The sequence below is a fragment of the Chrysochloris asiatica genome, unplaced genomic scaffold (genome assembly GCF_000296735.1).
Source record: "Chrysochloris asiatica unplaced genomic scaffold, ChrAsi1.0 scaffold00258, whole genome shotgun sequence".
Classification (NCBI taxonomy): Eukaryota; Metazoa; Chordata; class Mammalia; order Afrosoricida; family Chrysochloridae; genus Chrysochloris; species Chrysochloris asiatica.
The window spans coordinates 1,865,453-1,879,065 of NW_006408776.1; the positions used below are offsets into that span (position 1 = coordinate 1,865,453).

A 13,613-nucleotide genomic window follows, 5' to 3' on the forward strand; every position below is an offset into this window, starting at 1 on the left:
CAGAGCTCCATGTAAGAAACGCTTTATGGCGAATACCCCAAATAACAGATTAGAAATAAAAGCAGTTCTTTTTTCTGGGTCAGGGAGCACTAACTGTGCCTTGTGGCTCTGGTGTAATCCATGCACAGCCTCCGTAGTTCTCGGCAGATGTGCTCTCTTTGTAACAACACTCAAGCATCTGCTTTCTGTGTTAGAAGCGATGAAAAGTGTAAGGAGTGATGAACTCTGGACACACCGTCCTTTTCTCTTGGCCAGAAGTAGCAGTCAACCACAACTTCCCTCATCCCTACCCATCTGTTGTGTTGTTATGTGCCATGGAGCAGGTTCCGACTCATAGTAACCCTGTACAGGGTTTCTGAGGCTGTAAATCTTTACGGGAACAGAAAGCCTCATCTTTCTCCCACGGAACAGCTGGAAGTTTCGAACTGCTGACCTTAAGGTTTGCAGCCTGATTCGTAGCCACTACACTACCAGAGCTCCTTCCCTACCCATCTAGGGCAGTGTTTGTGTCACAGTTCTGTGAGTTTCACACCCCACTTCCGAGAGTTCATTCACCTGTGCAAGGAAGGGCTCTGACAACCCAGGAGGGCTGGCCGTCTGCTACTGTAAGGATTGTGGTCAAGGAAGCCCATGGAGCACTTCTACTCTGACACACATTGGGTCGCCACCAGTACGAGTGTTTGGTTTTGTTTTTTTGCCATCTAGGTGTGACTGTCCCCATGAGCTTCTAGAAACATATGCAGTGGCTTACTAACAAATACCTGCAGATTTATAGGCATGTGATGTTTCACCTGCTTTATTGAAAATTGTCAGTTAGCTCATCAGCATATGTTTACTGAATACTCACGCTGTGTAGGAACTTTGTAGGGGCTACATAAATACTACAGACCCTGCCTTCCAGAAGTACGAATCACTATAAAGCAGTGTTTCATGCTCTGTGAATGGAGCTAGATTCCCTTCCGCTTGGGTCTGGTACCAATGGAAGAAGCCCAGCAATCCCAGGGTGGGCAGCAAGTGGAGGGAGTGTCCTGGGTGAGGCAGTGAGGTGGTCCTGTGGCAGCCAGGCGAGCTGCATGGTCTGCAAGTCTGCTGTCCCAGCAGGCACAGCGCTCAGAACGCTGCCGACAGCTCTGACGGAGGGTCTTAGGCCAGCTCTGTGGGAAATATGCCAGCATTGGGCCAGTTTTTCAGGTCAGGAGATGGAGAGCAAGATGAGGTAGCCTGCCTGAACTCACACAGCTGGTCAAGAGCTGGAAAATCCTAAAGCCTCTTCTCCAAACTCCAGTTTGTTACTAACTCACTGTCAGTTCTGCTTGCAGACAGGCAGTCCATGTGGGTCCAGAAACTGAACATGGGGAGGGTGTGGTTACATGGAAGAAAAGTCAAGCCCACTCACCAACCAGGGCTAGCTGGAGGTCATACCACCAGACTAGTAATCTCTGGGGCTTCTTAATCGGCCACTGAGCAGTAACAGGATCTGCCAGGGGCTGGGGCAGAGCTGGGCCCTCTCCTCTAGAGAGCGGTGGAGTGTGAGGAGTACCTGGTAGGTAACTTGTGTTTGTCCAGGTACAGGGTATTTCTCGCCTACCTGACTGTCCAGGAGCCATGAGAACACGCCCTTTCTGTCTCATCAGGGAGGTCACAGGCCCTGCAGCCATAGGTCCCGGCTTCCACTCCCCAGCTCTGCAGGGTGGGTGGGTAAAGTGACTGAACCTGTCTGAGGCTCAGTTTTCTCACCTGGAAAATCAAGATGATGACAGTCATGTGACAGAATGTTAGAATCGTGTGTGTAAAACTCCAGGAATCCCTCACACGTCACAGTATCTGCAGGACATAATCGCCCACAGCATTCTCGGGAGCTGCGCCTGCATAGTGTGCTTAACTTGGAGATAAAATAAAAATCTGTCACGAACTAATTGCAAGTCCCAGTCAGTAGAATGGACTAGAATGGATTTAAGACCCATGTTCCTGATACAGAGGTGGCGAGCCAAAATTACAATCTCTGCCACCGATTGTGAATGAAGACAGTTAACAGGAGACTTAGTGTGTGTGAGGGCGGGGAGGAGGAAGTCTAACTGTTGGTGTTGAGAAAGTGGAAACTTTAAGGCACAGTCTCTAGACACAGCTTCCCGCCTTTAGTTACAGAAAGGAACTTCATGTTTTTTTATACACGGGCTATTGCAGTTTGAAGTTCAGTGATTTTCTTACCTTCTCTGTTAACTGAGGGAAAGAAATCATAGGAAATGTGAATGAGTGAATGTTGTTATTAAGTGCTGTCGAGGGGGTGCTGACTCATAACAACCCTGTATAGGGTTTGCAAGTAGTGGCTGGTGGATTTGAACTACCAACGTTGCAGTTCAGACCGACTTTGCAGTCCTGTGCATTAACCCACAGCACCACTCTACTAAACCAAATTCCCCAAAGAAGTGTTTCCAAGATTTTCATAGACTTGAAGGTCCCTAAGAAATAACTTGACCCAGGCAAATGCTTTCTGTATGATGGGATGTTTTATAAAGTGTGTGGAAAAATGGTATTAAAAGATAATGGAATTTTTTCCATGAACTTGGTGAAGGCCGCTCATATTTCTTCCCAAACAAAGCATCTCACGGCCAAATCTGGCGTTATCTTTACGAGCAAAGTTACAACTGTGAAAAAGACCAGCTGCACAGAGCCCCGTTTGGGCAGAGCAGCCCCTTGGGGACCGTAAAGCACTGGGCCTGTGGCATTTGCAGTCACTACCTAGCTCTTGTGCAAACACTGGCCCCCTTGGTGACTGCTCTCACAGCCCTAAGCTGAAGCAACAGTTAAGCATCTGACTCCTAACTAGAGAGTCGGTGGTTCAAACCTAGCCAGCACTCCTCAGGCATAAGACCTGACAATCTGGTCCTATAAACATGATCACCTAAATCCTCTGGGGCGGTACTCAGTCACATAGGATTGCTGTGTGCTGGAGCCAACGTAACAACATCCAGGCCCCTCCATCGCTCATCCCCACAAGAGGGCTGAACAGGGCCAGCAGGAAATAGCACTGGGGTCACGGGGTGCTGGTGGTGTGCCATCAAGTCAGTTCCAACTCACAGCAGCCCTGTATAGGGCTTCTGAGACTAAATCTTTACAGAAGCAGAAAGCCTCATCTTTCTCCTGTGGAGCAGGTGGTGGATTCGAACTGCTGACTGTGCGGTTAGTAGCCCAACTCATAATCCACTACACTACCAGGGCTTTCAAACAGCAGCTATAAAGGCAGTAAAACTTACCACGGTGGACACCAGCCAACGCTCAGACACACACAGAAGTGGTATGGGAAGAGAACCATGAGTGTTAAAGAAGGGTGGGATAGAGGAGTGAGGCCCAGTGGGTTGGTGTTCTAGCCCAGTGATCATGTTCCGGAGCAGTTGGGAGAAAGCTGATCATGTTACAACGTGATGCTGAGTCAGGCCTTGTGAGAGGGTGATCCTTATATAGGTGGGTCACGAGTACATGAAGTCTTTGTGCCAGATTGCTTGACCATGAACAACTCTTTATGCCTCGGCTCTCTGTTATTCCTAAACTAAGAACTATTGGTAGCAAACTTACTCTTGAAAATATTTTGGTGGCATGACACATCTACACAGTTAATTAGGTAACTAATCAAGGTTATAAAGATGACAGTTCAAACATCCTACTCCTCAGCGACAATCTTGTGATCTGACATTATGCATTTACAAACAGAGCATAAACATATCTCCTGTCCGACTAGCTTGTGCCTTGATGGCAGATACCTGGCAGTAATAAGTGCCCATGTGTAAGAGTGACAGTGGTTGTGACAGTTACAGTTACTAATCCCATTGGCTGGGCCAACATCTCAGTGTTTGGTAGTTAAGTGGTGATGGAATTTGGCAGTTATGTAATGAGCTAGTCAGCCTCCATTTTTATACACACCCCTTTTCACATGAAGACTTGGGCTTTGGAACCAAGAACTGTAAGGAATGGTTACAATTGTTTTATATAGTACTTAACAGAGGACCAATAAATACATATCTTTAGGAACTTAAAATAGTCTTTTCCTCTTCTTACCTTCACCTCAATTTAGCTGTTCTTTTATAAAGTGGATTGGGGCATTGAAAAATGAGTTGATATGGAGCCAGAGAATCCAAAGTTAGTCAAGTGAATTTTGAATGTGCGTGAGTATCACATGTACTTGCATTTCCCTCTCTTGACCCCTGATTCACGGGGACCCCTCTGGCATGTGTATCAAGAATCTGGTCTCCTGACTCTGCCTAGAAGGTTCTGTCTCTAGATTACTGTCATTCAGGACTCAGCCTCAAAGCCACCCACCCCATCCTGTGTTACAACCTGTTGTTGTTAAGTGCCATCGAGTTGGTTCCGACCCATAGTGACCCTGTACTGGGTTTCCGAGGGTGTAAATCTTTACGGGAGTAGAAAGCCTCATCACTTGTACCCCAAGTACTAGAGTCTCCAGTATATAGTAAGTGTTCAGTAAATATTTGTTGAATAAACAAAATGAGGACAATCTGGAGTTAAATATTTTCCTAAAGTTAGAGATGTTAAGGACTGAAGTGTTACCTGAAGTGACCATTTGACCAATTAAATTTCCTTAACTACTTCAGAGCCAGCTGTTGAACCTGCTTTACGTAGCTAACGTTTACTGAGTGCCTACGAGGGGCCAGTCAGTCAGGATAATAAGCACTGAGTCCTGCCTGCAGCTCTGGTGATAGATATTTAAATATCAGATTATTGTATGCAAGTAGTATATCAGCAATTCATCGGCTCCATTTCTGACAGAATTTGGAAACGTCTCAGATTTCTTTGTTCACTCAAATCGCTTCTCGTTTTTTCTTTTGTATATGATGCCGGTCCATCTATTGTTGTTAATGTGTCTTCTCTACCCACTGATCTTCTGCCAAAGAGGAGGGGTGTGATGTGGACCATGAGTGTGTCTTTCGGAGGCCCTGGTCTTGCTCTGTTACACCTTTGCAGTAGTCTGCAGCCTTCCTCCTACACTGACTGACAGGTGGCTTCCTTAAGGAATGAAAAGGGCCCTTCAGATCATTTCTCACCACTTGGGAGGCTCCAGGTCAGACAGCTGGACAAAGGTGACCTTTCTCCTCCTCTGGGATGATGTGCACTTTCCCTCTGGGTGAGAGTGATTTCTCCTCTGACCCACATCCCAAAACGCTCTGGACTCTCCTCCTTCCAGCCCCTGGCGATTGAAGCTGTTGGTGTGTGTGCTCTTGTACTGGTTTGCTAGTTGCTTGCCTCATGCTCTGCTCTCTGTTTGCAGTGGGAAGTCGGCATAAGGGGGATCATCCGGTGAGAGTGGCTGGCAAGGAGAAGTGTGTCTACTTCTTCTGGCAAGGCCGACAGTCAACCGTGAGTGAGAAGGGGACGTCAGCGCTGATGACTGTGGAACTGGATGAAGAAAGGGGTGCCCAGGTGAGTCCCAAAGGGAGCAGCCTCATTGGGACATAAGAGAAGTAGGGGCTTTCTCCTTGTCCTGGCCAGGGAGCTGGAGTGCATGACTTCATCCCTGACAACCTGATCTGAATAATCAAAGACAACACCATCCAAGGCCCATTTATCCTGCTCTGGGCTTCTCTGCATCTTCCTCTTCCCATGACTCAACCAGGAATGCACACCGCTTATGATTTTAAGCAAAATGTTACAGTTGTACATTGTAACTGCACAAAACAAAAAGGTGTGACTGTGGATGTTTTTTAAAAGTTCCCACGTAAGTACTCGATGACAATTTTTCACTGAAAGAGAGTTAATTTTCCACTTCTAAAATGGGTGGTTGTTAAGTGCAGTCAAGTGTAGTCAGTTCCAACACATAGCGGCCCTGTCTAAGGGTTTATGAAGAGTGTTTGGTGGGTTTGAACAGCTGACTTTGAGGCGAGCAGGCCAGTGCTTATCCTACAGTGCCACATTAAAAACAATAGAGCTGGTGCTAGCAAGCATATAGCAGCATGGGAGCCCTTGTAGGCTTGAATAACTTGTGTTGTTGTTGTTGTTAAGTGCCGTTGAGCCAGTTCCGACCCATAGCGACCCTGTATAGGGTTTCCAAGGAGCAGCTAGTGAGCTTGAACCACCGACCTTGCATTTCAAATGACTTTGCAGTCTGGCACATTAATCCACAGTATAGTCATTCTGAAAAACAATGTTGGCTCAAGGACCTTCAAGTGCTGGTGAACTTCGATGGGCTATTCTACTCACACAAGTCACTTCTAACGAGATATCAGAGAGTCATGTAAAAATTGAGCGTTTTTATCATCAGTAATCCTTCCATCGGCCCATAGAACATCATAGACTAGACCACTCCTTTCCTTTTTATCACAGGAGGGGGACACAGCCTAAAGAGTCTCCCGGTGTTCTGCCAAGACCCTTGTGGCTGGTCCTGCACACCTCTCCAGCCCCCTCCCACACCACCCTCGACATGCCAGCCTGGAGCTGTTCCTCAAACACATTTCTTTCTTCTTAACACAGGGCCTTTGCACCTCCTATTTCCCCAGTCTGGATCTAAAAGGGACTTTCAACTTCAAAGAATGGCGGTTTCTGTTCAAAGGACACCTGCCTATTTTATCCAAATCACATTCCCCTCATTCTGTTACTTTTTGTTTTGTTTTAACCTATATGTATACACATACACACATACATAAGTTCTTGTTGAGTGCCATCAAGGCAGTTCTGACCCATAGCGACCCTGTATAAGCTTTCCAAAGAGTGACTGGTGAGCTTGAACTGCCCTCTTCTGGTGTAAACGACTTTGCAATCCAGCATGTTAACCCACAGCGCCATACCAGAACTCCTATAGATAGAACTTTCCAGTATATGAAGCTGTATAATTATTTCATTTGCTCCTTTATTATCTCTCTTCCCCCAAAAGTATGAAAGGGACTGTGTTCCGCCTGGTCTTATCTACCATGACAGGCACCGTGCCGGGAGGAGCCGCTGTATGCTCCCCTGTAGGAAGGGCTGCTAGGAGTCAGAACCCCCGAGACGGCAGTGAGTTTGAGGTCTTGTTTTCACCTGCATAGGGTCGGACAGGCACTACTACCTAAATCAAATGTTTTGTAAACAATTCTCTGCAATGTTTAACAGATTACTTATGCCTCTGGTGTTATTATTTAATACCAATAACTGACAATTAACTCTGGAGTTTTTGGAAAATATGATACCACATAATGCAAATATTTTTACTATCTTGGATGAATGGTTAATAATAGCACTGAGGGAAGAGAGGGCAGAGGAATTTTCTCCAGAATATGAAGGCCTCCAGAGTGCCAAGAACCAATCATCTTTCCCTAAAATATACCGGTAGTCTCTGCCTTATGACGTACTCCAGTTTTAATGAACGGCACGTACAACCATCTGCATGTGTGTACATCTTGTGGTTACTAATATGTTACAGCATGTAACTGGTTGTTATTATTCCCAGATGTTCACTTACTGATGTTCAATATTATGATTTACTGTTCTGAACACTGCCTTACAACAGGTTATGGAAACTAAACACACACATACACAACAGTATTTGACTTCCATCAAAAGTGAGGTTACTGTCGTTGTAAGTCAGGGACTACCTATGTTTAAACACATGTTATCTCCCACTGACTGAATTTTCAAAGAGTTGTTACCTACAGTTGTATTTTAGTTATTTCCGATTGTGAATGACCTCAGCTGCCCTTTTATTTTCTGCTGGGAAAGACTGTGTTCTCTCTCTGGAGGAGCAGGTATGAGTGTGATTTAATCACGCCTACCAGGTCATCGTTCACGTTCTGAGCCATAACCGCTCTAGGTCGAAAAGTTTTTTCTTTTTAATCTAACAGCTGGAATGGAAAATCATTTTAGACAGATAAATTTGGACCTTTAGACATTGACACAAAATGACACTTGACCTGAGAGTTGTTGGTTAGCTGCCTTCCTACTGGTTCCGACTGATACTGACCGTATGTACAACAGAACAAAACAATACCCAGCCCTGTGCTGTACTCAACAGTCAGTGCTAGGTCTGAGCTCATTGTCTTAGACACTGAGTCAGTCGGCCTCACTGGGTTGTCCTCTTTTCCACTGACCCTCCCCGCTTTACTTAAGCATGACATTCCTCTCCCAGGACTGGCCTCTCCTAATAACATGGCCAAAGTGTGTGAGACTTTGCCCACCATTCTCACAGCAAGGCTGGTTTGAACCACAGGGTCAGTGGTTCAAACTCATAAACCACTCTTCAGAAACCCTATACAGGGTTGCTATTGGGCAGAACCGACTTGGTAGCTTTTAACAACAAAATAAGTAAAACCTAACTTCTATGGTGTGGTGCTGTGGGGTAAGCACTGGACTGTAAGCCAGCCACAAAGTCAATGGGTCAAACTCATCAATGGTTCCTTGGAAACCCTGTACAGAGTCACTGAGTCAGAATCAACCTCTCCCGCTATGGTTGGAGCACAGGTAGGTCTATAGGATAAACACTAGAATATTAACCAAAGGTTGGCAGTTCAAACCTACCAGCCACTCTACAAGAAATAGACGAGGCTTTCTGCTCCTGTAAGGATTAAGCACCTCATAAACCCTATATAAGATCCAGTGTGAGTTGGAACTGACTCAATGACACCTATCAACAACATGTCTGTGATTATAATCCTATTTAGGGATGGGATGTCTAGGATGTCTATTAACCTTTTGTTAGGTTAATAAAACAGGATTAGTGTATATTTAAGTCAATCTCTTGAAATATCAAAAGAGATTAAGAATGGCAGAGAAGCAGAAATATGGGATAAGATAGATAACCAAGACACATGGAGATGTCCATGTGACACAGGAAACAGAAGGTGAAGAGACCAGGCCCTTCCTCCAGAGCCAACAGAGAGAGAGGGAAAAAAAAAAGGGCTTCCCCACCTGGAGCTGATGTCTCCAACTCCGACTTCTAGCTTTTTAAACTCTGAGGAAATAGATTTCTGTCCGTTAACACCTATGTGTGGTGATGCAGTTAGAGTGGCACTGGACACTACTACCTTTAAGTGTTCCCAAATCACCAGACTCAGTGAACAGTTTCCTCTGTGAGGAAAAATGTCTTGCCAAAGTGAGAGTGAGTTGAGTCACCCCCAGCATTACTTTTGGTTCAGCTCACAGCACCCCACTGAAGAGAGCACTTTGACACGTAAGGGAGAGGCTGTGTTTAAACGGCACACAGAACTGTAAGTACACTATGGGATTGACTGCCAAGACAGCGAGTAGTCATTCTCATTGTGGGAGAGCTACTGTATTGGAAACGTGTTTAAACCAGTTATGGTACATGGTGTGGCACTTGGGGGTTAATGCACTCAACTTGCAAGGTCAGTTTGAGCTGCAAGGGTCGGAGGTTCAAGCTCACCAGCTGCTCCTTGGAAATCCTGTACAGGGTTGCTATGAGTTGGAATCAACTTGAGGGCAGGTAACAAGAAAACAAAAGAGGTTGGTAGTTTGAACTCAGCAATCATTTGTCAGGAGAAAGATGAGGCAGTAGGTTTCCATAAAACTTTGCAGGTCAGAGACTGTGGAACAGCTCAGCTCTACTCTGACCTATAAATAAAGTCACCGTGAGTCAGAATTCACCTGACCAAAGTGGTTACTGCTTGGAATACCATTAACAAAATTGGTATTTTAAAAAGAGTATTCATTGATTGATACAGGAAAACATAAGTGAAGGGGAAACCAGGGTGGAAAGCAACATAAAACAACAATCTTATTTTTATTTGTTGTTGTTAAAGTGCCACAGAGTTGGTTCCCACTCATAGTGAACCTGTATGGGGTTTAAACCACAAGCCTTGTGGTTAGCAGCCCACTGCTTATCCTACAGCATCTCTCTCTCACACACACACACACAAGAAAAATACAAAGGAGCTTAAACAAATTCCTGGAAAAATGGAATTAAAAGCTAATGGAATTTTTCCACTTATATTTTTGAGTTCCGTTGTATACCTGAAAACCCCTAGAGTGTATCAGTGGTTATTTATACACAGTCGGATGATCTGGTACTTAACAACAAGGACGATGTGGCATTTGTTTGTGCTTCTTGGTACTTTTCCAATTTCCTATATTGGACATAAATTATTGGTACGATTGTGAAAACCAGCAAGTTACTTATTGTCAAACGTGTTGACGTTACAGGTCCAGGTTCTTCAGGGGAAGGAGCCCCCCTGTTTTCTGCAGTGTTTCCAGGGAGGAATGGTGGTACACTCAGGGAGACGGGAAGAAGAAGAAGAAAATGTGCAAAGTAAATCATTCACTTTTATTGTTGGAATTAGATTGTTTCCCCCTCGATTCTGGAAGGTATTTTTATAGACAAGACGCTTAAAAATAAGTCTCTCATCATATATCTGTGGCTTTGCCACTAAAAGCCATGTGATATTTCCCTTGTAAGTCTGCTTTATGAGGAGCGCACAGCCCCCATGGAGTTTACTTCAGGACCTCATTTTGTAGGAATGAGGCTGCACAGTGATTTCATGTTTAACTGACTCCTAACAGTGGTTCTCTTTGTCTGTTCTTTTTAGAGAAAAAAGAAATCAGTGGATGTTGTATTAAAAAATCTTAAGAATTTTGTAGGCCAACATCCAACTAAAAAATACCTTAGCTTTAGATCCTTAAAAACAAAAAAACAAAAAACAATCCTGCCTGTTATATCACTTAACACGTTATTTTATCCCTTTTGTAAAAATAGTTTTTCTATCCCACCAACTTTGGGCAACCTGCTTCTAAGTCTGAAAAAGATTTTCCTTCTAGAATGGCAGTTAGTCCCGACGCTGTGCCTGCTCAGCGCAATTTTTGCGTGGCACTGCCTGATATTCCACCAGTCCCTTCCTGTCAGAAGGTCTAGAATGGCAGCCTTTCCTATCTGTAAGCAGACACTGTACCTCTGCTGCCCTCTACAGGTGAGTGGAGGCTGTACTGTGTGAGAGGAGAGGTCCCCGTAGAAGGAAATTTGCTGGAAGTTGCATGTCATTGTAGTAGCCTGAGGTCCAGGACTTCCATGGTTGTTCTCAACGTCAATAAAGCCCTCATTTACCTGTGGCATGGATGCAAAGCACAAGCCCATACCAAGGAGGTTGGAAGAACTGCCGCGAATAAAATCAAGGAACAGTGAGTATAAAATCTCTCCAGCAAACTTTCCTGCTCATATCAGCCAACACCTCCAAATTCCAGGGTTTCCCCATTTCTTGAGGATTTACCTGTTCACAAAGAAAATCATAAGAGATGAATCAGGGAGAGGACTCCTCTAGGTGCTTTTCATTTTCCGACTGGAGGGCACTTAATTACAATAGGCACTGTGCCACCTTTGAATTAGAAGCCTTGAGGGGCTTTAATATTTAAAGAGAGTGAACTTGACAAATGTTTGCTGGCTCAGACCATATGCTTTTTTTTTCCCTCCAGAAAACAGTTATATATCTTTATTGTGAAGGTGGGTGACTGTCCTCTCAGGAGGAGCCACCAGGGCACTTTGTTACTGGGGAGGGATGATAAATGCAGCTCATTGAAGCCTCCAAGGCTTCAGGGATTTTCCACACAGCATTTGGGTAAAACAAAATAAGAAATCATTCACTTTATCGAGTCAACAAAATGTTTATTGAGCATCTATTTTGTGCCGAGTACAGTTGGATAGGCAGAGGAAAGATGAAGGTAACCAAACACGTTCCTGTGAATAGAGGTAAATACTTGACGGGGTTGCAGTCATTGCAATAAAACGAAGAGTATGATTTTGTTGAAGGTAAAATTGATGATGTGCTCTGTAAACTTTTCACTCAACTCACAGAAACTTATTAAAAAATGCTTGTTGAGCACCTGCTTTGTGCAAAGCACAGTTGTAAACACTGGGAATTATCAGTAAATAAGCCCAAGTCACTGTCCTACTGGAGGTCGCATCCTAGCAGGAGACGACAAGAAACATTAGACGTGGCTGTTCAAATCCACTAGCTGCTCTATGGGAGAAAGATGAGGCTTCCTGCTCCTGTCAAGATTTACAGCCTCAGAAACCCTAAGCAGGTTCACGGTGGGTCAGAATCAGCTGTGGAGTGAGTTTGGTTTTGCGATTCCCTGTACACACACACAGCATTTTTTTCATCCGTTAGTAAGATTTGCTTTGGGTTAGAAAGTAGAAGATCGTGAGCTGATGTGTAGACTGAGTCTTGAAGAATTTTGTGTTGTGACACTTGCAGGGTTTATGACAAACTGCTGGAATGTCTCTTGTTCAGGTGTCCCCTGGAAGCAGGACTGCATAGTAGCAGCAAAGTGACAATCCACGAGTGTGAGGAAGGATCGGAGCCACTGGGATTCTGGGATGCCTTGGGAAGGAGAGATCGCAAAGCCTATGACTGCATGCTACAAGGTAATGTAATACTCCATAGGTGTTCATCTTGTTTTTTAATCCACTCAGTAATTTGTCCAACAAATACTTACTGAGCACATTATAGAATGAATGAGAGTCAAGGTAGACTTGAAGAGGTTACAGTGGCAAGTGAGGAGGAAGACTTTGAGGCAACATATGTTTACACTGCTTGGGGATGGATCTGCAGGCTCCACTTGACCCTGGAGATACGCTGATTAGAGGACCCATGGCGCCAAGGGAAGTTAGCTTGTGCAGGGGTCATTACTTTGTTCCTGACTGAACCTTCTTTGTGGACCCAGATTTATAGTGAATGCTGTGAGAGTCTCCATGTTCAGCTAGAGTCAGATGGCTCGCTGTGGAGTCGATTCCGACTCATAGCGACCCTGTACACGATTTCCAAGGCTGTAAATCTTGATGGGAGCAGAATCTTGATGGGAGCAGAAAGTCTCGTCTTTCTCCTGCGAAAACAGCTGGTAGTTTCGAACTGCTGACCCTGAGGTTAGCAGCCCAATTCGTAATCACTGTGCCACCAGAGCTCTTTTTAATGTACGTAAGCCTGGCCTGTAATGAAGGAGCTTTGGTGGCCTTCCCCATTCCTTAGATAATTACATACTAGTTTGGGGTCTTGTGTGGCACTGTAGGATAAGCACTGAAATGCGTAGTTGACAGTTCAAATCCACTAGCTGCTCCTCAGAAACCCTAAACAAGGTTTCTGTGAGTCAAGAACCAATTCCATAGTCCTTAACAGTTTTCTCTCCCCAGGGGCTAGTTTTACGTTGGTATCAGGACAACAGGTTCCACATTGGTGATCACACACAGTGTCATTGCTGGTGTTGTGGACCACTGCATGGATTCTGACTCAAAGTAATTCCCTGTTGTGGGATAGAACTGCCCACCTTTCAGGTAACAGCTGACCCCTTAACCACGGTACTACCTGGAGTCCTGCACATAGCTTCAGGGCAAACACTGCCACCAGGGCCTTCGGGGATCAGCTTGGCCGAGACTTCAGTTGTATTTCTGTCCAAATAGCAGCTGTGTGAGAAAGGAGCAGTCAGTCCTTGGATGTCAGGGCCTGGTTTGAGAAGGTGACCACCTCTGTTAGGTAGAGCTGGCGGCTGTCGAGTTGATTCAGACTCCTGGTCAGCCCAGAGGTCCGATGAGAACTTCCCTAGACTGTCTCCTGGAGTCCTGGCATGGCACTGTACGTTAATGCGCTGGACTTCAAAGACAGTTTGAACCGCAAGGTCGGTGGTTCATGCTCACC

General features: G+C 45.0%; 1 protein-coding gene across 1 annotated transcript in view; it reads left to right on the top strand.

Annotated features, from left to right (window-relative positions):
• SVIL (supervillin) overlaps nt 1-13,613 on the top strand; it is a 192,879-nt gene that overhangs the window by 92,577 nt on the left and 86,689 nt on the right. The window contains exons 28-31 of the mRNA XM_006874040.1: nt 5,282-5,433; nt 10,138-10,243; nt 10,899-11,106; nt 12,216-12,349. Coding sequence (XP_006874102.1) covers nt 5,282-5,433; nt 10,138-10,243; nt 10,899-11,106; nt 12,216-12,349 — 600 coding nt within the window. The remainder of the gene's footprint in view (nt 1-5,281; nt 5,434-10,137; nt 10,244-10,898; nt 11,107-12,215; nt 12,350-13,613) is intronic.